Source organism: Triturus cristatus, chromosome 6, assembly GCF_964204655.1.
Source record: "Triturus cristatus chromosome 6, aTriCri1.1, whole genome shotgun sequence".
Classification (NCBI taxonomy): Eukaryota; Metazoa; Chordata; class Amphibia; order Caudata; family Salamandridae; genus Triturus; species Triturus cristatus.
The window spans coordinates 1,660,008,610-1,660,035,650 of NC_140589.1; the positions used below are offsets into that span (position 1 = coordinate 1,660,008,610).

Below are 27,041 nucleotides of genomic sequence, written 5' to 3' on the forward strand. Positions count from 1 at the left end.
ACGTCTTGGGATGCTATGTTTTACTGAGAAGCCGCTGAGCTAGGATCCACAGTCTGCAGCTGCCCATGTTGAAAAAAGCATAGGCACTGATAGGTACAACATGGGGTTGTGTTTTGGAGTGTTTTGTGTTGCAGGCACTAGGCCATGCTACACAAGTGAGGTAGCATTTTTATCAGGAGACATGTGGGACCACAGAATAGTAGAGAGTTTTGTTATTACAAATTAAATTTCTCTGCATTTGTGCATTTGTGTAAGCCAGTTTGCTAGAAAGAAGACATTTAGCAAAATGGACTATGAATCACATGCTAGTATGGGTACCCATACATTCAGAGATGTACAAATAACCACTGCTCCTAAACGCAGTATCTGCTGTACATTTCAGAAAATACATAGGTTTTCTTCATACTCATTTTTCACTCTTTTCGTTTTACCATATGGCTTGCTCTATATTTAGTCCACAGTGAAAACCATGCAATGTGCAGCTCAGCTTTTGGCTCTATGTACCTCAGGTTCTTGGACAACCTACAAACCCTAGATATCCCCATGACTAGAAGGATCTAGCCGACGAAATGGTATATTGCTTAAGGAAATCAAGAGGTTACAGATGAAAATGTTGTCACAAATACCTATTTTTCCTACTCATTTTCAATCTTTTTATTTCAACAGTTAGCTTCTTTGGGGAAACCTTGAGGGACTACACAAAAGGCCACTTGCTGAACTCAGAATTTTCTCTAATTTTCAGTAATGTATAGCTTTCCTGGATCTCCAGTGGGTTTCCTGCCAGTTTCCCTCACATACTGAAAGGAGGTTGGAAGCCCATCTATTAGGAAAACTGGGCTACCTCTTAGAAAAATATTTTAAAAAACGGGGAAATGGTAATTTTAGCACATCAAACTTTTCATTGGTGCCATTTCTAGGTAAAAAAAACCAAGACACTTTTTTTGCCAAGCATTTTTTCCCCCAAATTAAAAAATATATATATATATATATATATGTATCGATATTGTACCTATTTCCTCAGTCCCCGTTATGGGAATCAACAAACCCTGGGCACCTTTAAAATTCACATAATGTTTGGAAAAAATTATGCTAATTTGGTGTGGATCCCTTAAGTGAAAAGTTATGGGATCCTAAACCAGAATAGCCAAGAAAGGGCTCAGCACGGGAGTAGAAAAGCCTCAGCAGTGAAGGGGATATGGAGACATTACAAGGTAATTTATGATGGCATCAGCCTAGCTCTTGTTTTACAGGCTGACAATGCAAAATTCTACCACACATTCTCACATTATTGTTTGCATTTTATGAACAATGCAACTTAAGCAGAAGGAAAAAAAACGAATGTTTCATATTTGGTTCACCTATTCACTTCGTTACAGCAGCTCCCCTTCATTTTTCAGGATTTTGCTGTTTTCATTATTTTTCTTTTGCAAAATATTGAGGGGAGAGGGAGAGAGATGTCTCTCCTCCCTCGTCGGTGGTTCATCCCATTATGGGGACATACTCGAACCTGCCTTGGCTCGCCAACTTTAATCTGTGAGAAATAAAATATCCAGGATCTGTACTATACTAATGTTTATAAAGTGCTTTGGGTCAGTTTTCTTGTCAGTATCATTTGCTTGCTTCTTATTTGATTGCTTTCCTTCCTTTTCTTGTTTTTGTCCCTTTCCTTGAGGATAGTTTCTTTAAAATACTTTCCATTGGAGAATTTGTATCCTTTAACTGCTGGAACTACTTTTTCCCTTTCAGCACTCCATGAGACTGCTGACATTTTCCTACTCTATCCCTCATGTTCTGCATCAACTGTCAAATACCTGTTCGCCACACTCTCCGTATTCCTCCCCACAGTTTTTCTATTGCTTCCCCTCCCCTCCCCGTCCAGCTATTTTTCCATATTTTCTGCATTATTTCTCAACCACCCAACCCATAGTTCCTCCTTGCTGCCCCAGCCAAACTCCCATTGTTCCAGATATTCATTGCTGGCATTGGCTTGCCTAATTCCTCCACTGGTTCCTACCACACCGGTCTCATTTATATTTGCCATCTTGAAATGGTAAATTAAAACTTAACAATATTACCTCAATAGGCAAACAAGCATTTTCTCATGTTTGCTGACACGGAACAGCACTGGAAAGACCACTGCCAAAGCCAAAAGGTTGGGTATTGCTATTGAAAGACGAGATCTATGGCCTTTACTAATGCTTTTTATATGAAGAGATCATGCACTCAGTTTTTCAAATGTTTTCAATATTAAAATCTGCAGAATACGCTGTTTGACATTACTTGCCTATTCACCACCACAGAAGTCACATTTTAATTGTTACAGATATACAACAACCTTATCTAAAACCCTGAAAATGTTAAGGTGTCTCCTATATGATTAAAGGAGCTTCTTTGCCTGAAGCATAATTTAAAGCTCCAGCAGTGTATGTGCCACCAAAGCGTACAGCTTCTTTAATACTTGCTGAACGCTTTTTAGGTCGAGCCTGCCAGCGCATGCGCTGCTCTGCGTGGCATGCTGTATTCAGGTATGGACTTGAAGCTCCGCCCACTCTCCGCCCATCTTTTCAATTAGCTCCTGTTACTGTCCTTTCTAAATGGTTGCTTCTGATTGTGATCCCGCCTTAGTAACGCCTTGTCTGCATTTGTAACCTCCCACGAGGACTGGCCTTTTTTCACTTGTGTTTTTACACAGTCTGTTTTACCTACAGTCTGTGAGCACGATTTTCTTTAATGTCTTTAATCTAGAAACAATTGCAGGCACGACAGGCTCTCCCTAACCCACCCTCTTTTAAAGACAGCTCAGCGCCTGATCATGGACCCTGCGCTTTATCTTTAAAAAATGCTCCCTGCACAGCGCAGCACTTCTGCACGCGCTATGCTGCTTAACAAATGCTTTTTAATTTTAAAAGTGCCCCATACCACGCTTTTCCTTTAATTGTGCCCACACCTTTCTTTAGACAAGCCACGTCTTAAAGAAGGGAGCATGGCCACTATTAAAGTCAAAGCACAGCATGGAGTCCTTTTACAAAAAAAACCTGCTTGTTTGTCAACTTAAACAAAGGCTCTTATTTTGTAAAAGCGCCCCATACCGCGCTTTCACTTTAATGGCGGCCGCACACCTTTCTTAGACGCGGGCTGTCATTAAAGTGAAAGTGCAGCATAGGGCGCTTTTACAAACAAGCATTTGGAATGCAATAGGTCTCGCATTTGCAAGAGTTTAAGCTATTAGCACTGTAAATGACAATGACTTTTATTTGTGTTTTAAAACCAAAGCATAAATTAAAGGCATTGCCATTTACAATGCCAATAGCTCAAACTTGCATGAATGCGAGACCTATTGCATTGCAAATGCTTGTTGAAATATGATGTGCATTTTCTATGGATGAATGGACGGACATATGGATGCCCCACTGCACCAAATTAAGTAGCATAAATTAATATTCAGATACAGATTTCCGCTGATATGGTAATTAGTTATTTTTGTATTCATTTTTCAATCTGCTGGATGTAGGCAATACCCTGATATCCCGGTTGGGGCTGAGAGGCAAAGACACAATACTGGTTTCCTGACAATATTAGTTATCAAAGAATAAAATGTCCTTTTACGATGTGATTTTATGATCCAACGTTCACCTCAAAACATCTAGTCAGGGAAACCATGCAACATCTGTAGAAAGTATATGCAGCCTTGGTCGCATGGAATTGTTACTTAACCCCTTCAGTGCCACGCCCTTTCCCCCTCCTGTGCCGGGCGTTGTATTAGTGGGTGGGGTTCATGACGAGATAGTCTCGTCATGGGCACAGCGCAACCGTGCTCCATGACGAGACTATCTCGTCATGGGCACAGAAGAGGTTAATATGGCTGAATTGTATCACGCAGATGTGTGCCTTTTCTTATCTTTTCATGCTGGGGTGTGAATATGTCTATTTCTCATAATAAGGTCATAAGATGGTCACGTGAGGTGGAATGAGATATTAATTCTGTTGTGGGGGATAAAGAAAGAGTATCTTTGCCCGTCCGAATCCTAACCTCCCGTCCCCTTGAGCCCTCACCCGCACGCACCCCGGTGTGTAGAGTGTTTATGATGGAGAGCATGGGTGAGCAAGTAAAATTATTGTTTCTTGTTAGATCATTGGCCAGCGCAGGGAAAGATTCCTGTGCATATTTTCAGCTTTGCAGTTCATATACAAAAGCATTAATAAATACAAAGTCAAAAAATGATAATCAAAGGTTCTATAAATACTACCTAAGCTACGGAGATCGGAGATTGTGTTAGCATCGCTGCCCTCAGATGTCACTCATTTAGATGTCTACAGAGATATGATTTTTTATGCTACTGTTATGCAGTGGGGAAGGGCCACTGGTCATATACAGGGCATGTATGGCTGGAGCTGGAGCTGTATGGCTGCAGCAGAGGAAGTGACATTCTCATGCTGTGTGAGTGCACACATCCAAAAATATTTACAAATATAAGAAGAAAATGTCACAAAGTTCTACTACTGTTGGGCTTTTGCATAGAAAGCAAGACTTTTGCAACCATTTTTTACGCTTGTGCTCAATAACTCATGAGGAAAAGCTAAGTATAGTAATAACTTGAGTACAAAATGTTCTCAAGTTACTGGTGCTGCATGGCTTTATAACAATGAACGCCAAACACGGTATGCACTTGTATAGGGTACACCAGAGAAACAAGCATTAAAAATGCAATAGGTCTCGCCTTTTATTAATTTAAAGCCATTTGCTTTCCTATACAATACCATTAGCAAAGCAAATGGCTTTAACTCAATCAAAGGCGAGACTTATTGCATTTCCAATGCTTGTGCAGTGCTTTGCAGGAAACCTTGTGCAGCTACGGCTGCCAGTGACACTGGGTTAACCCAGGCCATCTTTGGGAGGTTACACTGTGTGGTCGTGGTTCCAATCGTTCTGCACGAATCATGCCACTTGAAAATAACTACATGTAGAGTAACATTCTAGCGTACAGAAGCAAGGCAGCATCAAAAGTACTCTTTTAGGGAAAAGTGGCACACCTATAGAAAATAGTAAGTTTTTATCTGAAATGCCATCCTATTGAAAAGTTGCAACCTAGCAACAGCCAATGGTGTCCAGACGCAGCCTGAAAACCCTGCTTCGAGGAGTCCTTAAGATCAATGATGGCGAGTGATGCTTCCAAAAACTGCCTGTCCTTTGCAGCACATAAATGTGATTTGCGGTGCAGAGGTCATTTATATTCATTCAGAAGATGAACTGACAATAGCCATTCTGTGACCAATGCCTTTCCATGCAGACGTGGAGTTATGCGGTCTCTTTACTTCGGTGCAGCTCCATAGTTGGGAAGGCCAGTCCGAAAAGTCCCCCAACACTCCTACCTATGCCTGTACCATGAATAAAGCAGTCACTGAAGTCAATTGTCACACTGGAATCACACCCAAACTTCACTCCACTCCAGACAGGTATTATGAGCTGTCAGGACACAAACAAAGCAAATTATACTAACTGTACCAGCAGGCTGTTTATGGCAAACAAATCTATCTGCATGGCTGCTTTCAGGAATAAAGTTCTATCAAACAGTTGACTTCATGAGAAACGTCATGTCAGTTTGAGCACTCGTTAAGGAAGAATATTTTGAGATATTAAGCAATGGGCACTGCCTGCCATACCCATCGTCATTTGACCTTTTTACTGGACTGGGAAATTGGCCAGAGAACATGCAGAAAACATTTGTTCCAGATACTTCTGAAGCCATATGCTAATATCTCAAACCCTGATGATGGCTATATTCTGTCACTGGTTGAAACGGTATTCCAGCCACGGTCTAAGCACTCCAACGCCAGCCGAGATCTAAATATAATATATTTGGAGACGCCAGCTCTTCAATTATACACGCGGGTCTACGCGTAACTGAATGCCAGGAGCCCGCCTCACGCGGCGCAATGTTGATTCCATAGAGACACAAAGTACTCTGCCAGCGATTGCACACAGTGCCAGCTCGGATTATTAATGCAAACCTACACGTATCAAAATGCAAACAAACTGCGGAACGCCAGTGATCGCACACACGTACCAAAATATAAACAAACTGCGGAACGGCTCACGCTCCCAGTACAACAAGTTTACCAGAAAAAGTGCGGCTCACGCTCCCAGTACTGCAGAACGCCAGCGATCGCACACACGTACCAAAATATAAACAAACTGCGGAACGACTCACGCTCCCAGTACAACAAGTTTACCAAAAAAAGTGCGACTCACGCTCCCAGTACAACAAGCTTGGATTATTAATGCAAACCTACACGTATCAAAATGTAAACAAACTGCGGAACACCAGCAATCGCACACACGTACCAAAATATAAACAAACTGCGGAACGGCTCACGCTCCCACTACAACAAGTTTACCAAAAAAAGTGCGGCTCACGCTCCCTGTATTGCGGAACGCCAGGGATCGCACACACGTACCAAAATATCAACAAACTGTGGAACGGCTCACGCTCCCAGTACAACAAGTTTACCAATAAAAGAGCGGCTCACGCTCCCAGTACAACAAGTTTACAAAAAAAAGTGCGGCAAGCTGATAATCTACCTCCTGTGTCACGCCGCGCGTAAGAATCCAATCCCGCTGGGCATGGCTAAAAGGAGACAGGGTGGCAACAAGCAATGATTGCCATGCCTTCAGTGCAATCATTGCACTGTCTTTAGCATAATTTGTGATGTCAAACGACGCGCACGAATCAACGCTGAAGGAAGAGCTAGGACGAGGCTTCTTGGAATCGTATCGATTCCATGAAGCCTCGTAAGACAGGAGCAGCGCATGCGCTGCTTACGTCACGAGACCTAAAAAGGCACATCCGTTTTCAGCACCAACACCCACAAGACAAAAACTGCACCTGGCATAGGAGAAGGGCAACTGGAAAACTGTCCACTATATGAAGGACAGTAATTGAGAAGTACCAAACCTTAGATCGTGTAATAAAAACTTTGATCACCCATGGCTCTCATCTACTTATATAGGCAAATATAGCACTTAGTGAAAACTACATATGCTTGCCTCGATTGGGGGACTTCCTGGTCCAGCCTCTAGCAAGTAAAAGTGCATATATAAAATGCCTTTACTTCAAGAGATATATCAACAATAACCATGAAAGTCAGTCATTGGTAGAAATAGATTGCACCTGCCAATCACAGTGTTGTGTTACTTACTCGGAATCTGTCCTCCCACGACGTCTGCAGAAGTTGGATCATTTCCAAGGGCGCACCCAGCTCCGTGATGGCGGTCAGTGTGTCCGGGATGTCACTGCTGTCCTTGTAGCAATAACCATAGAGCTGAAGGAAACAATGAACTCATATTAGACATAATATGCCATTTCTGATCCCACATCAAGGAATCTAAAGCCCTCAAGCACGATCATTTGGAATGGTGCCTCAAGTGTACTGTTCACAACATCTCCTTTTAGTACTGTCTCTTAAATACTGGGATCTAGGCCTTCTGCCCGCGCATGCCTAAGTGGTGCAGAAGATTGCAAGACCCAACCTCTCAACAGACCTCCACACTTTGTTACTGATCTCACAAGACCACCTGTCCCCATGCATGCGGGGGTGAGGAAAATCACAAGGCGCGGCCTCTTAACAGGTCTTGACTCTCCATTACCAAGCACATGTGAATACCTGGCCACACATAAATGGGTGTTAGGGAAAGTTGTAAGACTCATCTTCTTCACAGGGCATGATTGTCGCTACTGACCACACAGAGCGAGGTGTCCACATATACATGGGTGTTGGGGAAAGTCGTCAAGGCTCAAAACGTTCTTACTCCGCACACATGACCACCTATCAGTACATACATAGCAAGTGAGGACGGCTGATAGACTCAACCTCTATGTGAGGCTCGAGTCCTCTTTACTGAGTACACATGACCACCTGTCTACACAACCACAGTTGATGGAGAAGTCCACACAAACAAATCACTATACGGGACTTGATCACCTGTGCACAGGTGCGTACATAAACAGCTGTTTGGGAAGGTCACAAGACCCAACCTGTGAGCAGGGTATGCCTCTTCATTACTGAGCGCACAAGGCAAGCTAGCTACACAAGCACGGGTGTTGGGAGAGGTTTCAGGACTCAGCCTCTATAGCGGGCTAGACTCTTAGTTACTGAGCAAATATGATCACATGTCCACACATATATGGCTTTTGAGGACGGTCGCAAGACTCAACCTCTCTAGAAGGCTCGAGCGTTCTTTACTAAGTGCGCACAGCCACTTGTCCACACCTAAAAGGTCATGGGGGAATGTTGCAAGACCCATTCTCCATATAGTAGAGAACTTGTTGTTAAGCAACACACACTAACAAATATACATGGCTGATGGAGAAAGTCACATGATCCAAATTCTGTATAAGGCTTCAATGTTTGTTACTGAGTTCACACGACTAACCTGCCCGCACATACATGAATATTGGAGAAGGTCACAATACTCAGCCTCGAAACAAGGCTTGCATGTTCTTTACTGAGCACATAGAACCACCCCACATAGGACCACCTGTCCACATATACATGATTGCTGATGATGGACGCAAGACCCAGTCTGTGCCAAGAGTGTGCAAAGAGTACAACTCTTCCTTAATATGGAAAAATCCCCACCTGCACAAACATACATGACAGTTGGGATGGTTGCACTGCCTAACACCTCAACTGAGATCCCACCAACGGCACCCCACACTGAGCCTGCGAAAAGCTGCAAAGCAAAAGAGTTCGAACAAAGACACTGGAAATGGCAGATCCGGCACTGTACAAAAGATGCTTTACAAAGGTAACATAACACAGGCAAACTTGAGATATACTGTAAAAAGCGAGTATCTTTCTGTCCACCATCAGAGGGGGCCGGCCGTGACTGCACAGCTTCTTGTTGCAAAATGTCTGGTTACACGCATGTGTTTTTGGGCAAGCATGTGTGAATAATAACACGCCAGAGAAGGAGTTGGGAGAAGCGAAGTGACTGAAACACTGGAAGCTGTTGGGCGGAGAAAAACTTCCAGGGCCTGTAGTATACCTCACAGAGTCCTATTTTTTTACATTCTGGTGCTTGCATTCTAAGAGATGTAGTAGGATTTGCAATTCAGAAAATTACACTTAACAACCATTAAGGAAAACAGATATCTGAAAGTGGATACATAACTACCACCACTAGGTCACAACGCAAAGCTCTGCATACAGGGAACCTAGGCACTGCTGGGCCCCCAACCCCTCTGGATTAATGTTGTCTGAAAAAAATGTACCAGCTCGAGTGAAGTGTACGGTGTAAACTGCACTGTGTGTCTGTGGAATAAACACACACTGCTCCAGGAGAGGTGCGGGCACTGGCGGTGCCCGGGGCAGTGCAGGGAGTTCGGATGACATGTCAGGCGCTGGCTCTTGGCACCGCAGACGACTCTGTCCAGCGCCCGAAAATAGGCGTCTGAGAGGCGGGAGGTGTCAGGACATGGCCCCGGGTCATGTTCACAAGAAGGGCCGGGGACTAGAAAGGGAAGGTCGGTGCGGGGTTAAATTCTGAAAGGACTGGCAGTGCTAGGAGGCTCGGAGCGGGGCAGCAGCACAGGGGCTGCGGTGGTGGTGGGGGGTGCGGGGGGGGGCGGGTCAGTGGTATCAGGCACAACAGCACGGAATGAATCAGGTTCATGCAACACCAAACTGAGGGCGGGCACTCGTCCCCTGTTAGAGAGTGAGTGACAGAGCATCGCAGGCAGTGCGGTATGGCTGCTTGGAAATTGTCGAGAATATTAAAATAAAGTTGGAAATGTATAATCATGTTCCATTTGCATGACAAAGCATTTTTTTCATCACGTCGATGGTGTATAATACAAGGACTCTAGTGCTCGGAATTGAGGGATGGAATTTCCTACACAATAATGTGTTTTTACATTGCGCCTCATTTTGTATTTCTTCCGTTTCTTAGCGCTATAATAGGCTTTAGTCTAAGCACTTTAATTAAGGGACGTTACTTTTACCAAATGTTTAGCACCCAATTTCCCACTTCGGAAGGGTGGCTCAGACTTCCTTACCATCCTATGGAACTCGGTCTCACTGGACCATCATGCAAACCAAATGTATGTGTTTTAAATATTTCTGCCCGGGCAAACGTGAATAAAAGGCATATTCATGGGCATAACACTTGATATTGGAAAACACGATTCCTTGCCTAAGGTAAAATGAAAAATTATATGGGGCACAAAACGTCAATGGGAAACGTGTGCGCATTCCAGAACAAACATTCTTAAAAAAAAAAAAAAAAAAGAGGGAGCAAACACAGCAAAATATGTCGATCTAATATCAAGGGTTGGACGTTCACCAGTCTGGGGCTATTAAAATGCCACTGGCTCTCGTCCGCGCCTGGACGGCAGAGAGTGCTGGTCAGTGGCTCTGGTGCCCCGGGGGCGAAGGTCGGGTCACGTCGCCCACGCTGACGGATAGCGTGTTACTGGTCTTGGGTCCGAGGGGCAGCGATGACGCAGGACAGCGATTCACGAACAAAGCTCAAAGGAGGAGGAGTATGGGCGCTCTGTGACCCTGGGCTCCTGGCTGCGCGCGCCGTACACTGTGGATGCGGCGCCGTCAGTTTAATGAGATACCCCATACCCCAGATTTACTTTCTATTCTCGCACCTAGAGCAGCTCGGTGCATAAGTCTGTTATTTTATATTGGCTTTGCCTTCACGCACCGTCAATCCAGCCGGTGACTAAAAAGGCGCTGTCTTTGAACAATATTACATTAAAATGTACAGCAACACTTTTTATTTGGACTTTTTCAGCATTTTCCTCCGGGAAGTAAAATAATATTCCCAACAGATGAACTTATCCGCCAAGACCTGCGGCGTCCACTTAATCGTTCGCCCTTCTCAGGTCGATTTACATCCCCACTCTTTTATTTATAGCGCCGAAATTCCAATAATCAGCTAAAGCGAGCGCTGTATGAGAAACGGAATTAGAACCAGCTAAAGCAAAGCTCTGGTCGGTGTTGTAAACGTCTACTCTGGCTAATAAAACTGCTGCTTTATATGCGGTGTTTACTGCCTGGGCCACCACGGCACCGCACAATAAATTTACAACCGGCGTACACGAGCTATTTTATTTTATGCAAATTGTAGAATGATAATGAAAACAAAAAGAGGGCTGATGAATAGCTGAGAACGGGGCACTTACTTCGTTTTATGAATTCAAAATTGTAAAAGTACATTCCAAAGAACTTCCTGTCCGGCCATCAGTTCTGTTACCGATTGGATAATTGGACAGTTTATTTGGAGGAGGGTTTTCACTATTCGGGGTTATTGAACAGAGATACCTATTAAGGGGTTTCTGGGGACATGATAACACGAGGTCAATTATTGTACATGCCTTCAGGACCCCGATGCAGCTTTCCTCGGCAATAATGCACGCCCTAATCAGCACTTTTATATTACATATACAATTAACTTGGAAAGTAGCTTTAGATAACTTTTATCGAGGTTGGAAATGTCTATTAAAATCGGTAGGTTAATAACCCGACTTATCTGTTTTTTGCAGTGAAAAATAGAAAATGTTAAATTATGTTTTTACAAATGCCGGGACATCAGCAAAGTCGCGTTGACGTGTTAAGGGCTTCTCTGTAGTTTTGCCGGGTTTCGCAGCTGCTCTCTGCATTGTTTCGCTAACAAAGAGGGTTTTTCACGGAGGGAATGTTGATTAAAGCACTATTTAAATGCATTGTCATGCTTTTTGACTAATTACCTGGCGAGATGGGAGTCGGACCCAAGGAACCTGGGTGCAGTACGTCGAATTAAAATGAAACTAGAATTTACCCGAAAGATATGATGCAACATTGTTCAATTGTATAGTGTCATCGATGTGAAATATGGGTTTTGAAATGATTGAGAGTGCGTGGACACGTTTTTTTTAATTGTTTGTGTATACCTATGGTACGCCTGAAGGGGCTGGAAGCACTTTGCGTCGAAAACCTGCGGATTCCATTAATATCGACTGGTTTCTACAAAATGAATAAGAATAAAATATCGACTGCTCCGGTATAGAAGCAGGGTCAAATGTGTGTCAATCAGTCAGAATTGACAAAATGTACCTGCACCCCACCCAGAGACCTCTGCTGAAACCGCAAGCTAATGAAGTGAAGTTGGTTATGATGCATTTTCCAGAGCACCTACCTATTTTTAATTTTTTTTATTTTACAGAGTTTTATATAGTGCGAACTTGACCCGAATCGGGTATCAGAGCGCTTTACATAGCACCAGTTGCATTACATGAGGCATTAGTGAATGCTTCAAGTTTCTCACAGGGATCTGTTTTGCATTATTGGCCCTCTATCCTCCTGGCTCGCGGGAGCGCCGAGCCTGGAAGGCTCGTGGGTTCCCCTCGAAGCGCTGTGCCCGACATCGCAGTGACGTTTTATGGCGCCGCTGAAAATCCGTTTAAAGGCAGGCGCAGGCTCCAGACCCCGCTCCCAGCTTTCATTCTCCTGGTATCAATCAATCAATGAGAAGCGAGTGGAGTTGTTCTGTGCGCCTCCTCAGCGCCCACGTCGCGCCGCCGCCCCCACAGAATCCCCCAATACTACAAATTACAGAGACACATCTGCCCCCTTTCAGGCACAGAAAGGGGACGGGGCCGGGGTCAGACCGCACACAAAAGCTGACAAGCCTCCTGAACAAAAACACACAATAATAGACCTTATTAAGCTGTCATCAGCAGGGAAGTATTGGCAAACAACAGATTCCCGGCCTTTAGCGGCCCCGGGAAAGCGGCTTTGGAAAGTGAAATAAAAAAAAAAAAGGAGCCCAGACAGGCGCATTTACCAGAACGCGTGGTGGGCTTTGACTGAACAAAACGTTGCATTTAGTGGACTTCCTCGAGCCTTTTATACCGTCACTCAACAAGTAAACTGTGCTACGAGAAAGAAATGTACCGTGCTACCTGGTAGATTGATGCCATTAAGCTATATAAATCTTCAAAAAAAAGTTCTTTTACTGGCTCTGAGGGCTGCTGAGGTAGGACAGAGCCCTCCCTGCGCGCGCCTTCAGAGCTCTGCAACGCGCGCGCGCATACACGCAACGCCCTCCCCCCTCCACCCCATACTCTCCAACACGCGTTCACACAAGTAACCTCCATTTCCTATGTTAATTAGAGGCACACATTGCCCGGGAAAGGATCTCATTTGGTTTAATAGTTTAAAGACGGGGTTAAATGTAGGGTTAAATAAAACGGATCCCTGACAAGGTCTGCGAGATTGGGCGCCGCGGGCACCGCCCGCGAGAGAGGAAATCTGCTGGTACCTCGGTGCCCAGAGCTTGCAGCGCGAGCTGTGGAGACAGGGAGCCCGGGTGGATAGATATAGGGACAACATAGACATCGGGCTAGGCCCCTGTGGGTACACAGAGCCCATAGTGGGCTTATGTGGGGACAGAGAGCTCGAGATGGGGCACTGTGGGTACACAGAGCCAAAATGAACTAATATGAGTACAGAGAGCCCGGGGTGGGCAGCCTCGGTGACATGCAGTTTAGGGTGCAAGCTCTGGGTACAGAGAGCCTGGGATGGGCCGATGTCGGTAGAGAACCCGAGGCGGGCTGCTGTGGGTACAGAGATACCTGGACTGGCTGCTGTGGATATAGAGTGCTCTGGGTACAGAGAGCCCTGGGTTGGGTGCTGTGGGTATCGAGAGCCCTGGATGGGCTGCTGTGGGTATAGAGAGCCCTGGATCGGCTGCTGTGGATATAAAGAGCCCTGGATTGGCTGCTGTGGGTATAGAGAGCCCTGGATGAGCTGCTGTGGATATAGAGAGCCCTGGATGGGCTGCTGTGGGTATAGAGAGCCCTGGATTGGCTGCTCGGGGTATAGAGAACCCTGGATGGGCTACTGTTGATAAAGAGAGCCCTGGATTGGCTGCTGTGGGTATAGAGAGCCCTGGATGGGCTGCTGTGGATACCGAGAGCCCTGGATTTGGCTGCTGTGGGTATAGAGCGCCCTGGATGGGCTGCTGTGGGTATAGAGAGCCCTGGATGGGCTGCTGTGGGTACAGAGAACCCTGGATTGGCTGCTGTGGGTATAGAGAGCCCTGGATGGGCTGCTGTTGGTGCAGAGTGCCCTGGATTGGCCGTTGTGGGTACAGAGAGCCCTGGATTGGTCGTTGTGGGTATAGAGAGCCCTTGATGGGCTGCTGTGGGTACAGAGAGAACTGGATGCGCTGCTGTGGGTACAGAGAGCCCCGAAGGCGCTGCTGGGGGTACAGAGAACCCCAGAAGCGCTGCTGTAGGTACAGAGGGCCCGGAATGGGGCACTGTGGGTACAGAAAACCCGGAATGCTGTTTGGGATCTGAGAATTGTGAATGGGCTGTTGTGGGTACAGAGAGCCTTGAATGGGCCGGTGTGGGTACAGAATGCCCGGAATGGGTTGCTGTGGGTACAGTGAATCCGATAATGGCTGCTGTTGTTGTCGAGAATCCACGATGGGCTCGCGTGGGTACAGAGAGCCCGGAATGGGCTGTTGTAGGTACTGAGAGCCCGGGATGGGCTGCTGTGGGTACAGAGAGCCCGGGATGGGCAGCTGTGGGTACAGAGAGCCCGGGATGGGCTGGTGTGGGCGCAGAGAGCTCGGGATGGGCTGGGGCTACTGTGGGTACAGAAAGCTGAGTGTGTGCCCAGAGTGAGGCCGGGTGCCTCTGCTGAGAGTAAAGAGTTGGGTAGAGGAGATTGCTCCCGCCTACCTCTGTGCACGTGGCCGCCATTTCTCCGGTGAATGAGGGTGGGGTGGGGCGGGGGTCGCCCTCTGTTAAAAATTAGCACTGAGGGTGTTTAAGGCCGCTCGTTTGAAGGCTGTGAAAACATGGCTGCACAGGTAAATGATTGCAGGGCACAGGCAGGAAGTGCCCTGCAGCTCGTTCACACGTTAGCGATTGCTGCCGGTGGCACAGGCCTCTGCCCCACGCCGTCAACCGTGGAACCTGGGTGCCCTAATGAGAGCGTCCGCGGTGGCTCCATAAATGACACACTGTGTTGGGGGTGGATGTTCTTTCCCGCCTTACACCGGACGTCTCTGTTTCTTGCATGCAACCACCGCAAACGCGGCCCTGCCCAACTTTCCCGCCACCAGCCGTGCATACGCTGCCACCTCCATCTGCCCCGGTAGGGCACAGGCCGCCACCTCTCTGCCTGCACCATCCCAGGAAAGCAGTAACGCCCCCCCCCCCCCCAACCCCCCCTGCCGGAGAGCTGCGGACGCTGAGTCGACTCTTCCCCTCCCCGCCCGCACAGGAGCTGTAGTGCCCGCCGAGTCTCCCCACGTCCCCCTGGGGTGTCCGGCCCCTAATGAGCCCCTCTTCTTAATCGCACCCCAGGGGTGCGCCCGCGGGCGGCCAGCCGAGGTACCAAATGTCCCTTTCAGAGGCAGAGGAATGTCGAAACGGACCGCTCCTGCTGCATTTCCCCCCATTGTCCCTTGTACAAACCCATTGTGCTACTTGCATTTCATTGGACCAGGCGCCTGTCAATCACCAGGCTCCCCTGGGACTCAAGGAATGCAGGCCCTGCCTGGTGCCCGTGCCCGCTTTGCCACTGTTTCACAACTCTTCTCTCTATTTAGGCAGAAACGCTGCCTAACAAACTCATGTGACAATATACATTCCCTGCACTTTAACAATGAGATTAGGGTACACCCTCAGCCCTTCTGCATTGTCTTGGAACACCCTCCTCACTGGAAAGTCTACGGGAGCAGTGTGGTGGCCAATGCAGCCTCATTATGTGGAGCAGTTTTTTTGCCCACATACAGTGCAAAAGTCACTGAACATTTAAAAGGTGGAAAGCAAGGGATAAACAAGTTTGCTCAAGATTCTATGGGTAGCGGAGAGCTCTCTCTTCCTTGGATACAGATAATAGCGCAAAGCAATTCATCCAGCAGAAAATGAAAAAGTCATACGTTTGTTTTAGTTATTGTTTGGCATTGTATAGCCGCGATCCGGTGTTAGTATAACATTGCAGGGTTTCTCGCTGACACATGCCCGTGTCACTTCACGAGCAATATTTACGCTTTCGGGCTAGGGCTCCACCCATATTTTTGGAAATGTCATGCTAAATGTAGCGAGAAGACCAAGAGACACCAGTCGCCATTCTGGAGCAGTCCAGTGAAAATATATACTCTATTCTTAATTAAAAAAGAGGCGCCTGTTAATACTGACGCCATTCTGTAGCCCCCACCCCCTTCTTTTTGGTAGTGTCCATGTAATTTACGCTTAAAGGGATACCATCATTCCCTTCCAGCATTTTGCATGATTGCCCCATGGCCGATATATGGGCAGCTGGGGCGTGACACGACACCCAAATGTTTTTCAGAAACTTTGCACTCGTGCAGATACAGAGAAAGAAGGTTTGCTGCTTTTGAAACATAGGACGATTATTGCACCAGGCCACGTGTGAGAACATGCATTTGGGAACGTCGCTAAACATACCTCACATGCGTTCCATTGGCTACTTCAGGTAGCAGAAACCGTGCCCTTACCGTGCTCTGCAGCAGCGTAAAGCTTCTGTTAATACCCCTGTGTGTGACCCTTTGCTCTGCAGTCAATATACGCATGTCCACACTAGGCCATGGAAAGCTGGTCACTTGGGGAAAAGGATCCCTAAAACTCCGCCATCTTCGCTCAACTCTCAGCCTCCCAGCGACAGATGACACGTGACCAAAGGTCACGGAAGCGCCCCACTTATAAGTGCCGGAGCTTGCGGTTCACCAGGCCTGCTTCTCATTGGTGACACACTGCGCCTCGGACCTTCCCCGCCGCCATATTGGTTGGCCAATGTTGGCACTTCCGAGGGACCGAGGACGTTAGAATAGCTGGGGACGTGGCAAGGCTTGGTGTCTGCTGTACCTCCCGGAAGGGGGCGCTCTACTCTACCTTAAACTTGCCCTCCCCAAAAATGAAAATAGCGGCACGTATTAGTTAATCTATGTGGAAGGGCCACCTCTGGCCAGCGACTGAAGACGGCGTGCAGAGCGTTTGTCTAGATTATGGAGGTTTCCCCTTAAAAGTGAGCAGGGGGTGGCAATTAGACGCATTTGAAGTAGAGGAAAGTCGTTTAGCTGGCATGAACGTACTTGTGCGTGCTTCGTGAAGCATGTCCGTATGAAGTGTGTTGTGCAATTTTCTGATATGACATTTGCCTGTGTTGTGCTTAGTTTGTGTGTCTAAGCGTGTGGAACATGCGCGTGCGTGCACTCTGTCACATGTATTACGTGTGTAGATGGTGTTTCTGTGTGTGTATATGTTATACGTAGTGTGTGTCGTGTGTAGTATGTGTGCGTATTTGTTATACGTAGTTTGTGTGTCGTGTGCAGTTTCTGTGTGTGTTTTATGTGTTCGGTGTGTGTGTGTTTACGCGCGTTCATGCACTGAAAGTTCGAGTGTCCACTTGGGCACAAGTGAGGGCACTGACTCACAGAGCGGGTCCGGGACGCCTCCTGAGAGCACACCGACGGGGGGGCCAGGCCCCGGCTATAGTGGAGGGGACCAAAGGCAAAGCAATTAGCGAGGGCTGCCAAATCCTGTGTCACGATAAAGCAGTGACCCAAACCTCCTCTCCAAATACCCCTCATTATTAAATCAGCTTTAATGAAGCCCTCCAACCCCACGCATTTCCATGTTAATAGACGTGCACCTGCCCGCCACAATGGGAGGAATGCCTGAAACCCGAGCGCTGTCTGCGGATTACAAAGACCCCTCCTTCAGACCGGGCCCTTCGCCTCCAGTGCAGCCGAGACACCCTGCTCCAGAGGCAGCCGAGGGGAGACAGCACGTCAGCACCAGACGCGTCGGAGGCTGGCAGCTGCCTACCAACCATGCTCCTCATATCATCAACTCTAACATAGGTCTCTCTGACCTTAGGCAGCGTTACCTCTGCTTCCTGTGGAAGGGGTCTATTAAGTTGTAGGGAAGGCAACTCTGCAACCAGGAGCAGAGGGGGGACCTGAGAATTGCTTCTCAGGCGTGCTCCGCATTTCAACAATTCTCTTAAGCCTTTGCGCAATTCTTGTAACCTTACTCAGCCGCATCATTGCTTCCGGGGGTATATTACGGTATGAGGAGGCATATCTGCAACAACGGGCAGCGAGGATGGCTGAGAGCTGCTTCTCAGCCGAGCCCTACATTTCAACAGTTCTCTGAAGTCCTTGCGCAGGTCTCTATATCCTACACAGTGTATCTCCGCCTCATCAAAATGTGGCATGTTGGGGTATGGGGAAGGCATATCGGCAAGTAGGCGCAGTGGGGAGGAATGAGAGATGTTCCTCAGTCGTGATTCTCATTTCATCAACTAACCTCTGTTTGTGCACAGTTTCTCTTATCTGACACACCGCATCTCCTCCGAGAGAGAGGTTGTTTGGAGAGGGGTGAGAAGCTCAGAGAGAATGCCTTTCAGGTATCTTTGCACACATCTAGCGGCTTGAAGGGCGCCTACACAGCAAAGCCGGCGCTGACGTTAAGTGGAAGGCTTGGTGGGGGGGGGGGGGGGGGGGGTGTTATCTCACCCAGTGCGGTAAAAACTAGCAAGAGCAGGGCGTGCTGGGTCACGGGCGCAGGAAGCGTTATCCTTAGTGGGAACTTAAGCAAACAGGAACAGTCACGACTTGCGACTGGAGCCTGCTTCCCCTGCCCCATGATTTCCCTGCCACACTAAATAAATGTTCACTCTTGAGTTTGGAAAGGACACACTGCCCAGGCCAGAACAGAACACCAGCACCCCCCCCCCCCCACCTCCCGCAGCACAACACCAAAGCACCCCATGCGCGCATCACTAAGAGGCGTGTGTTGATGTGTGACCTTAGCCTTCTTAGTCACACCCCATGCCCGCATCGTTAAGAGGTGTGTGTTGTATGTGTGCTTTACAGAGCTCACAGCTCAGTCATTTCACAGGCAGTATCATCTTGGGGATTTTGGGGAAACGCAAGATATATTTTGAGGGCCCTGGTATGGAAATGATTTGATCATTTTTTACCAATTTCTAACTAACTCAAGCCCACCATGCCCAACAATTCTAAAGACCACGTTACACTCAAAAGCAGTTGTGATATGACTTGCCCAGGACCCTAAACATTCTTCAAATGACACTGGATGGGGAGACTTGTCAGAGGTAGACAGCGAGAGCCTTTAGAGAGAGGCATAGATTAGTCAGTGGTCAAAGAGAGAGAGACTTCATTTTCACCAGGGAGGGAGAGGGCTTGGAAGGAGGGGCCTCTGGACAATTGCCCACCTTCTAGCCTTAAAACGCCCCTGATCACATGTGCCTACCATTTAGAGACCTGTGTGAGCAATGGAGGGTCAGTCATAGCCCAGGCGCGCATCATTAAGGGGCGCATTGCGTGCGCCATGGCGTGCTCTCAGTCACACCCGGGGCGCTCACCACTTAGAGGTGCGTGAGCGGTAGAGTGCTCAGTCACACCACAAGTGCGCAGCAATAAGAGATGTGTGTTGTGTGCGCCATGGAGGGCTCAGCCACACCACAGGCGCCAGCATGAAGAGCCATATCTGGCTGTGTATTCTGTGACCCCCCCCCCCCCCCATTCCCCCCCCCGCGTTCAGTCAGACCACAGGCTCGCTTGCATTAAGACGACGCATGACTGCGTGTTAACCATGGAGTGCTCGTCCACGCGCTCTTGCGCGCGGCAGTAATGTGCGTGGGGGAATGTGCAACATTAAGAGGCATGTGTGGCTGCACGCGTGTGCTCTTTAACGTGCACTGGCGCGAGGCCCTCACGGCCAAGGCGGTTTCTTTATGTAAACTGTAAGCTTTAAAGCAGACGCTGGCATTTTCCAAACCGCTCGAAATCCTATAAAGACCTCTTAACTCTGTAACCTAATGCAAATGGCCCCCGAGGGAGCTCGGCTTCGGGCTGCGAGTTCACGCTGGTCTTTTATCTGCACCTCGGGGAGGGCCGGCCTGCGGACAGGTCCCGGGATGGGGGAGGGAAAGAGCCACTGTTTGCTAAAACCCTGGTGAGCAATAGAGGTAAGTATGTGTCAGCCGAAAATATTCGCATAGCAGAGGGGGCAGAAAGATGTTTGTATAAATTTGTAATTAAATACGAAGCTTTCTCCTTGATTTGTATTTTAATTATGCGCATCCAGATTGGAAAAAACGCAGTCCAATCAAGGCGACATTATTACCAGAAGGGGAGATTTTTAGACTGTAAGTAACACCCACCCAAATGCATGTTTCATTGGGCACAGGCCTCGGTAGCCGTCCCAGGCTCGGTAGCGGCGGCCTCAATGGCGCACCCCACGGTACACACGCCCAGGAGAAGGGCCCTCGCCTCCGGATGTTTCGAGACGAGCACATCCCGCCGAATGTAACCTGCCTGCTGCTTGGTGCTGGAGGTCTCTTCAGCACCAGAAACTCAGCAGCCAGCGATTCTGGAGCTCCTCGGTGATGGGTGTGTGTGTGAAGTGGGGTGCAGAACACCCCCTCTCTCTCCCCCTCCCTTCCCTCCCCCTAGAGGAAGAGGTGTTCAAACAGGGACCGTTTTATAAGTGAGCACAGTCGTATCGGAAAAACATGATCCCCTCTCAGATGGACTATATTTCGGATCAAAGGGTATCCCATCGCTTGTCTAGATATTTGTCATTGTGCGCGTCCAGAAAGGAAAATCGTAACCCACCCAAGGTGACTTTCCTCACAGACCTATAGAGTTTTGGACTGTAGGTGAGACCCACCCAGATGCATGTTTCTTTGGGCACAGGCGTGAATTATTCGAAGGTTCAGGGTGCAGGGTGCAGTGGCCTTGCTAAAGGTGTGCCCTGGGGATTAGGGACCACGCTAGCAGTGCACCTCCTTGTACGCGCCGGGAGCAGGGCGTCCGTGGCCGGGCACCACCGTGTATACGTCCGGGTGCAAGGCCTCGTGCCTGTAACCGCGTACACGCCGGGAGCAGGGGCCTCCGTGGCCGTGCACTGCCGTGTACAAACCCGAGGTCATGGCCTTATGAGCGCCATACCGTGTGCCCTCCGGGAGCATCATGGTCGTTCCTCAGCGTCTATAGGCTTGGAAGAGGCCTCCGCAGCCGGCGTCGGGTCCATGCCGGGAGGAGGGACCGTCGCGGCCGTGCCTCTCTGGCTCCAGGCTCGGGGACCGTGGCCTCAATGGCGCGCCCCACGGCATATAATACACGCCCAGAAAAAGGTCCCTCGCCTCCAAGTGTTTCGAGGCGAGCACATCCCGGCGAATTTGAGGAGAAGATGAAAATAAACCTATGTCTCGGCACAGTTTCATAACTCCGGACTCTACCCACAAACACCGTTTAGTATCAGTGCTTCCGGGGGGCTTGTGTATCCACAATCAGTTTGAACCCCGACACCCTCTGACCTGCCTGCTGCTTGTGGAGAGCTCTTCAGCCCCAGAAACTCAGCAGACATCACCGAATAAAGGGCATTCTAGAGCTCCTCGGCGATGGGGGGGGGGGGGGGGGGTGTGTGAAATGGGGTGCAGAACGCCCACCGCCCCTATGAGGAAGAGGGTTTCGAACAGTTAAGTTTCAAATGGGGGTCGTTTTATAAGTGAACACAATCGTATCGGAAAAACTTTATCCCCTCAGAGGGACTATATTTTCGATTAAAGGATATCACAGCGCTTGTCTAGATAGCCCCGCACACACACACGCTGTTATTGTGCCGGGGCAGCGAGCGTGTCTGGCTGGTGATCAGGACAGTTTTGAAGATGAAGCACACTTTCATCCTTCAACTGTCCGTCACAGCCCTGCGTGTGCACGAGTGTGAAGTGTGGGAGCCTCAGCAGTCGATCTGCGGCCGGCGTTGTGTGTATCGTGTGCCGCAGAGGGCTGTAAACGCGTTTACCTCCCGCAGGGCCTGTTTATCCAAGGCCCCCATAAAGCACTTAGCGCCCGAGAGCTCCTGCCACCTTTTATTGGTACGGTGTACAGTAGCTCTGCCTCGAGCGCGCTTTTCCTCGCGGCAATCTGCAGTGTTAGCGCTGTGACCACCATTCGAGGCGCATGTGTGTGCCTGACCTAACCACCCCACTAGAGAAGTGTGCAGCGAGACAATCTATGGCCCTTCTGTGCGTGAAAACGGGGTATAGAGGCCACCCTACGGGCGTGAGTCTTGTGCAGTGGAAATGTAGAAGTGCAGATATTCAATGTTTAGAGACCTGCTCCTGAGAAGTGCATGTAATCCCCCATTAAAGGTATGGCAGCGGTGCTGAGAAGTGCAGGTACTTTCCCTTTCAAATGAAAGAGTAGTTATTCAGTGTTTAGAGTACCTGTTGCTCCTGAGAAGTGCAAGTATTCTGTGCCAGACAGTGATACGTGCCAATTTGACGCACTGGTCATGTGTGATCATCCTAACAGTGTGCCAGACAGTAATACCTGCCCATTTGACGCACTGGTCATGTGTGATCATCCTAACAGTGTGCCAGACAGCAATACCTGCCCATTTGACGCACTGGTCATGTGTGATCATCCTAACAGTGTGCCAGACAGTGATACCTGCCCATTTGACGCACTGGTCATGTGTGATCATCCTAACAGTGTGCCAGACAGTAATACCTGCCCATTTGACGCACTGGGCATGTGTGATCATCCTAACAGTGTGCCAGACAGTAATACCTGCCCATTTGACGCACTGGTCATGTGTGATCATCCTAACAGGCATATGTGTGCTTTTGCGTGGGATGGAGAAAGAAGGGAGAGCATTCGCTTCCTGGGATATGGGTGTGTGCGCGTGTGTGTGCTCGCGCACCCGCCCTATTAGCACATTGTGTGTTTTGTGTAACTATTCTAACATGTATATATGGGTGTGTTTGTGCGGACGAGAGTGTCTTATGTGAACAGTGAAGAGGAAGGAGGCCATTTTAAATGCTAGAATAAACGAAACCGTGTCGGACAGGCATGTTATGTTTTGCTGAATATTCAGGAACAGCTATTTATGGTGCAGCGCAGGACAGGAAGCCGTTAGGCGCGCGCTACTCTGGACACACAGATCGGCCTTGTCTCTGTGAAGTGGCTGCCTGTGTCCACCTCCTGCCGAAGCTGCACTGACAGGACGAGGCTGCAGCAGCCACACTGACGGGACCAGGCTGCAGCAGCACTGACAGGATGAGGCTGCAGCAGCCACACGCAGGATGAGGCAGCAGCTTCACTGACAGGACGAGGCTGAGCAGCCACACGCAGGATGAGGCAGCAGCAGCAGCACTGACAGGACGAGGCTGAGCAGCCACACTGACAGGACGAGGCTGCAGCAGCACTGACAGGATGAGGCTGCAGCAGCCACACTGACAGGATGAGGCGGCAGCAGCCCTGCAGGATGAGGCTGCAGCAGCCACACACAGGATGAGGCTGCAGCAGCACTGACAGGACGAGGCTGCAGCAGCCACACTGACAGGATGAGGCTGCAGCAGCACTGACAGGACGAGGCTGAGCAGCCACACTGACAGGACGAGGCTGCAGCAGCACTGACAGGATGAGGCTGCAGCAGCCACACACAGGACGAGGCTGCAGCAGCACTGACAGGACGAGGCTGCAGCAGCCACACTGACAGGATGAGGCGGCAGCAGCAGCACTGACAGGACGAGGCTGAGCAGCAGCACTGACAGGACGAGGCTGAGCAGCCACACTGACAGGACGAGGCTGAGCAGCCACACTGACAGGACGAGGCTGAGCAGCCACACTGACAGGACGAGGCTGCAGCAGCACTCACCGGACCTGGCACTAGTTGCACTGACAGGGCCAGGCTGCAGGAGCACTCACCGGCCCTGGTAGACGCTGCACTCCCCGGACCTGGCACTAGCTGCACTCACTCGACCTTGCAGGGGCTGCACTCGCAGGACCAGGCTAGAGCAGCACTCACCGGACCTGGCACTAGCTGCACTCACCCGACCTTGCAGGGGCAAAGCTGCACTCACCGGACCAAGCGGATGCTGCACTCGCAGGACAAGAGTGGATTTGCACTCACAGGACCAGGGTGGAGCACCACACCCAGGACAAGGCTGGATGCGCTCTCACCGGACCTTGCAGAGTCTGCACTCACCGGACCTTGCAGGGGCTGCACTCACCGGACCTTGCAGGGGCTGCACTCACCGGACCTAGCAGGGGCTGCACTCACCGGACCTTGCAGAGTCTGCACTCACCGGACCTTGCAGGGGCTGCACTCACCGGACCTTGCAGGGGCTGCACTCACCGGACCTTGCAGAGTCCGCACTCACCGGACCTTGCAGGGGCTGCACTCACAGTGCCCAAGTGGAGCTGCACTCACAGTACCAGGGTGCATCTGCACTCACAAGACCAGGTGGAGCTGCGCTCACAGGACTAGACTGGAGTTACAGTTACTGGGTCAGGCTGAAACTGCACTCCCAATAGCAGCTGCATCCTTTGGACCAAGCACGAGCTGCACTCACGTGGCCAGTTTGGGGCAGGACTCACAGGGCAGGATAAAGATGCAGTCTCAGGATCAGATGGGGGCTGCACTCGGAGTCCATCTGCTGCCCTTTTCCACGGGAACGTGCGCATCCGCTGACTTATCAAGTGCTCTTTTGTCCATCCACTGACCCACCCACTCGGATATATATTGACACATCGTCACTGCGAGAGCATTAGTTCATTGGTCACATGGAGGACAAGAAGCAGCCCCCTTTAACGCCGTGGTGTCCATGGCATGGGCAGAGCCGGACTGGTGGTAGCAGGCACCAGGCTTTCCCCCAAGAGGCCGACAGGGTGCGGGCCGGATTTGGACCCCTGGGGGGCGTTTTTGTTACCGGGGCCGGTTTTGCAGCATAGCTGCAATATCGGTCCCCTGCGGCAAAAGCGGCCAATACTGACCCTGACAAACAGCTACTCCGTCCCCCCTCCCCCCTGGTATGACAGCCGAGCTAGTTGCCAGGGCTGGTTTCGGTTCCCAGTCCGGCCGTGGGCATGGGGCTCCCCGGCGGGTTCTGCTTGAAACCACCCTTGCAGAACCCGAATACCAACAACTTGGCGTGCTTCGATGCCCCACACCAGGCCTGCCGAGAGACAGCACCGTGTGCCAGCCGCTGGGATCTGAAGCAGGTACGGGCGAGAGGAGGCACCACGGCGAAAGTTTACACAAAGTTTGGGAAATATGTACTAAACGGAGAAAGCTGTCGACTGCAGCTGTGATGTCCGCAATGAAGCCTTGAGCGACCTCTGACCTCCCACGAGCCACGGTCACTCGGTCACGGTACCCGCCGAAGTCTCAGTCTCTCGCTCGTTAGGCAGCTCTGTTGTGCCACGGTATGATATAAAAATAATAAAAGCTAAAGAGGAAGTGGACTTCTGGTCGCAGGCCAAGAATCCCAGAAATCGAGACGAAAATCCCTGCGAAGAAACTTGGCTTCGTCGCACTCCGAGTCTTGCCTGTCACCGCAGTGCCTGGAGGCTGCGCAGTAACATCAGACGCTACAAGATCCGCGCCCTCCATCCCGTGCAACTTAATGCCACTGAAAATTACCATTTACTAGTAACGGTTTGATGGGCCCTTAATAAATAACATAAACTGAAATTGGGACCTCTACTTCCGCCCTACCAAACTTTCTAGCGATGCGACCAAAGCTCTGTATGAATCCACCCAACACATCCATACACCCACCCATTCAACCCATCCATGCACCCACCCTCCCATTCAACCCATCCATCCATCTGTCCACGTGCACCCACCCACCCATTCGACCCATCCATGCACCCACCCTCCCATTCAACCCATCCATGAACCCATCCACCCATTCAACCCATCCATCCATCTGTCCACATGCACACACCCACCCATTCAACCCATCCATCCATCCACATACCAGGTCATCCACTCATCCTTTCATCCACCCATTGAACTTGCAAGCGATCTACTCCAACCCTACCAAACCTATCCATCCACCTACTCCAGACCCACCGATCCATGAATGCACCCTGCCGGCCATCCATCCACCCGGGCACACACCTCTGCCTGGCCCGTTACCTGCAGCACGTTGGGGTGCCTCAGCCGCTGCAGCAGCACCATCTCCTTGAGGATCTTGTAGGAGGCCAGCCGGTAACAGTCCCGGGCCGCCCCGTACTGCCGCACGCAGCTCTCCATGTCGTGCCCGCCGAGGTCCACGGTCTTGAGCGCCACGGAGAGGCTGCGGTTCAGCGCCAGCCTGTGCACCGCCTTGGTGTAGCCCGAGCCCAGGTACTGAGCCCCCGGCGCACCGCCCAGGTCCGCGCAGCCCAGTCCGGGGGGCTCCAGGGCGAGCCTCTGACCGGGCTCCGAGCGCGGCTCCAGGTCCATGAGCCTCCGCTCCAGGGCTTTCACCTGCCGCCGGCCCACGGGCGCCCGGTAGCGCAGCACCTCCTTGTGCCGCTCCCGCAGCTGCCAGGCCAGCTCCCGGTGCTCGGGCTCCTCCTCAGGAGGGTCCTCCGGCCGCCGGCGCCGCTCCGAGCCGGGCACCAGCAGCACGTTGAACACGGTGGCGATGAAGAAGGATCCGCAGAGTCCGAGAGCCACAGCCACCCGCCGCCGCTGCCGCATCTCTGCGAAGAGCCGAGCCCACCGCCTTCAGCACATGGCCCGCACCGCAGAGGGCCAGCGCCGGCCAGCCGCCTCCCCGCGCCCGCACCGCATATATCACCCGGAGCAGCCTCGGGGCTGACACCCCTCCTGACGCGTGCTGAGTGACAGCCCGGCCTCCGGGGCGCTGCAGTGGGGGCCGACGGGACGAGTAGTCCGCAGCAGCTGGATCCCCTGCTCTTTAGTGGGCAGCATGCAGGGGAGGGGACTACATCCCCCAGAGGCGGGCAGCCCCGAGCAACCGCCTGTAGCAGGCTCCCTGGGCAAGCTGTGCAGCCTCAGTGACAGAGGGGAGGAGTTGCAAACAGAAGGGTCAGCGGGATACTTCACAGGAGCCAGGCAGTGACGGACAGTCTCTGGAAGGCATCTACAGATGTGGAGTGCTGCACACAGAAGAGGCACATGGGCAACCCTTGCACATCACGCATGCACACCACCTGCTCCAAACAGCAACATATT

The 27,041-nt window shown here is 50.3% G+C and overlaps 1 protein-coding gene across 1 annotated transcript in view; it reads right to left on the bottom strand.

The window, feature by feature from the left end:
* PKDCC (protein kinase domain containing, cytoplasmic) overlaps positions 1-26,647 on the bottom strand; it is a 77,465-nt gene extending 50,818 nt beyond the window's left edge. The window contains exons 1-2 of the mRNA XM_085612818.1: positions 25,995-26,647; positions 7,198-7,320 (exon numbers count right to left, since the gene is read on the bottom strand). Of these exons, the coding sequence (XP_085468944.1) occupies positions 7,198-7,320; positions 25,995-26,543 (672 nt within the window). The 5' untranslated portion in view covers positions 26,544-26,647. The remainder of the gene's footprint in view (positions 1-7,197; positions 7,321-25,994) is intronic.
* Positions 26,648-27,041: the final 394 nt, after the last annotated feature.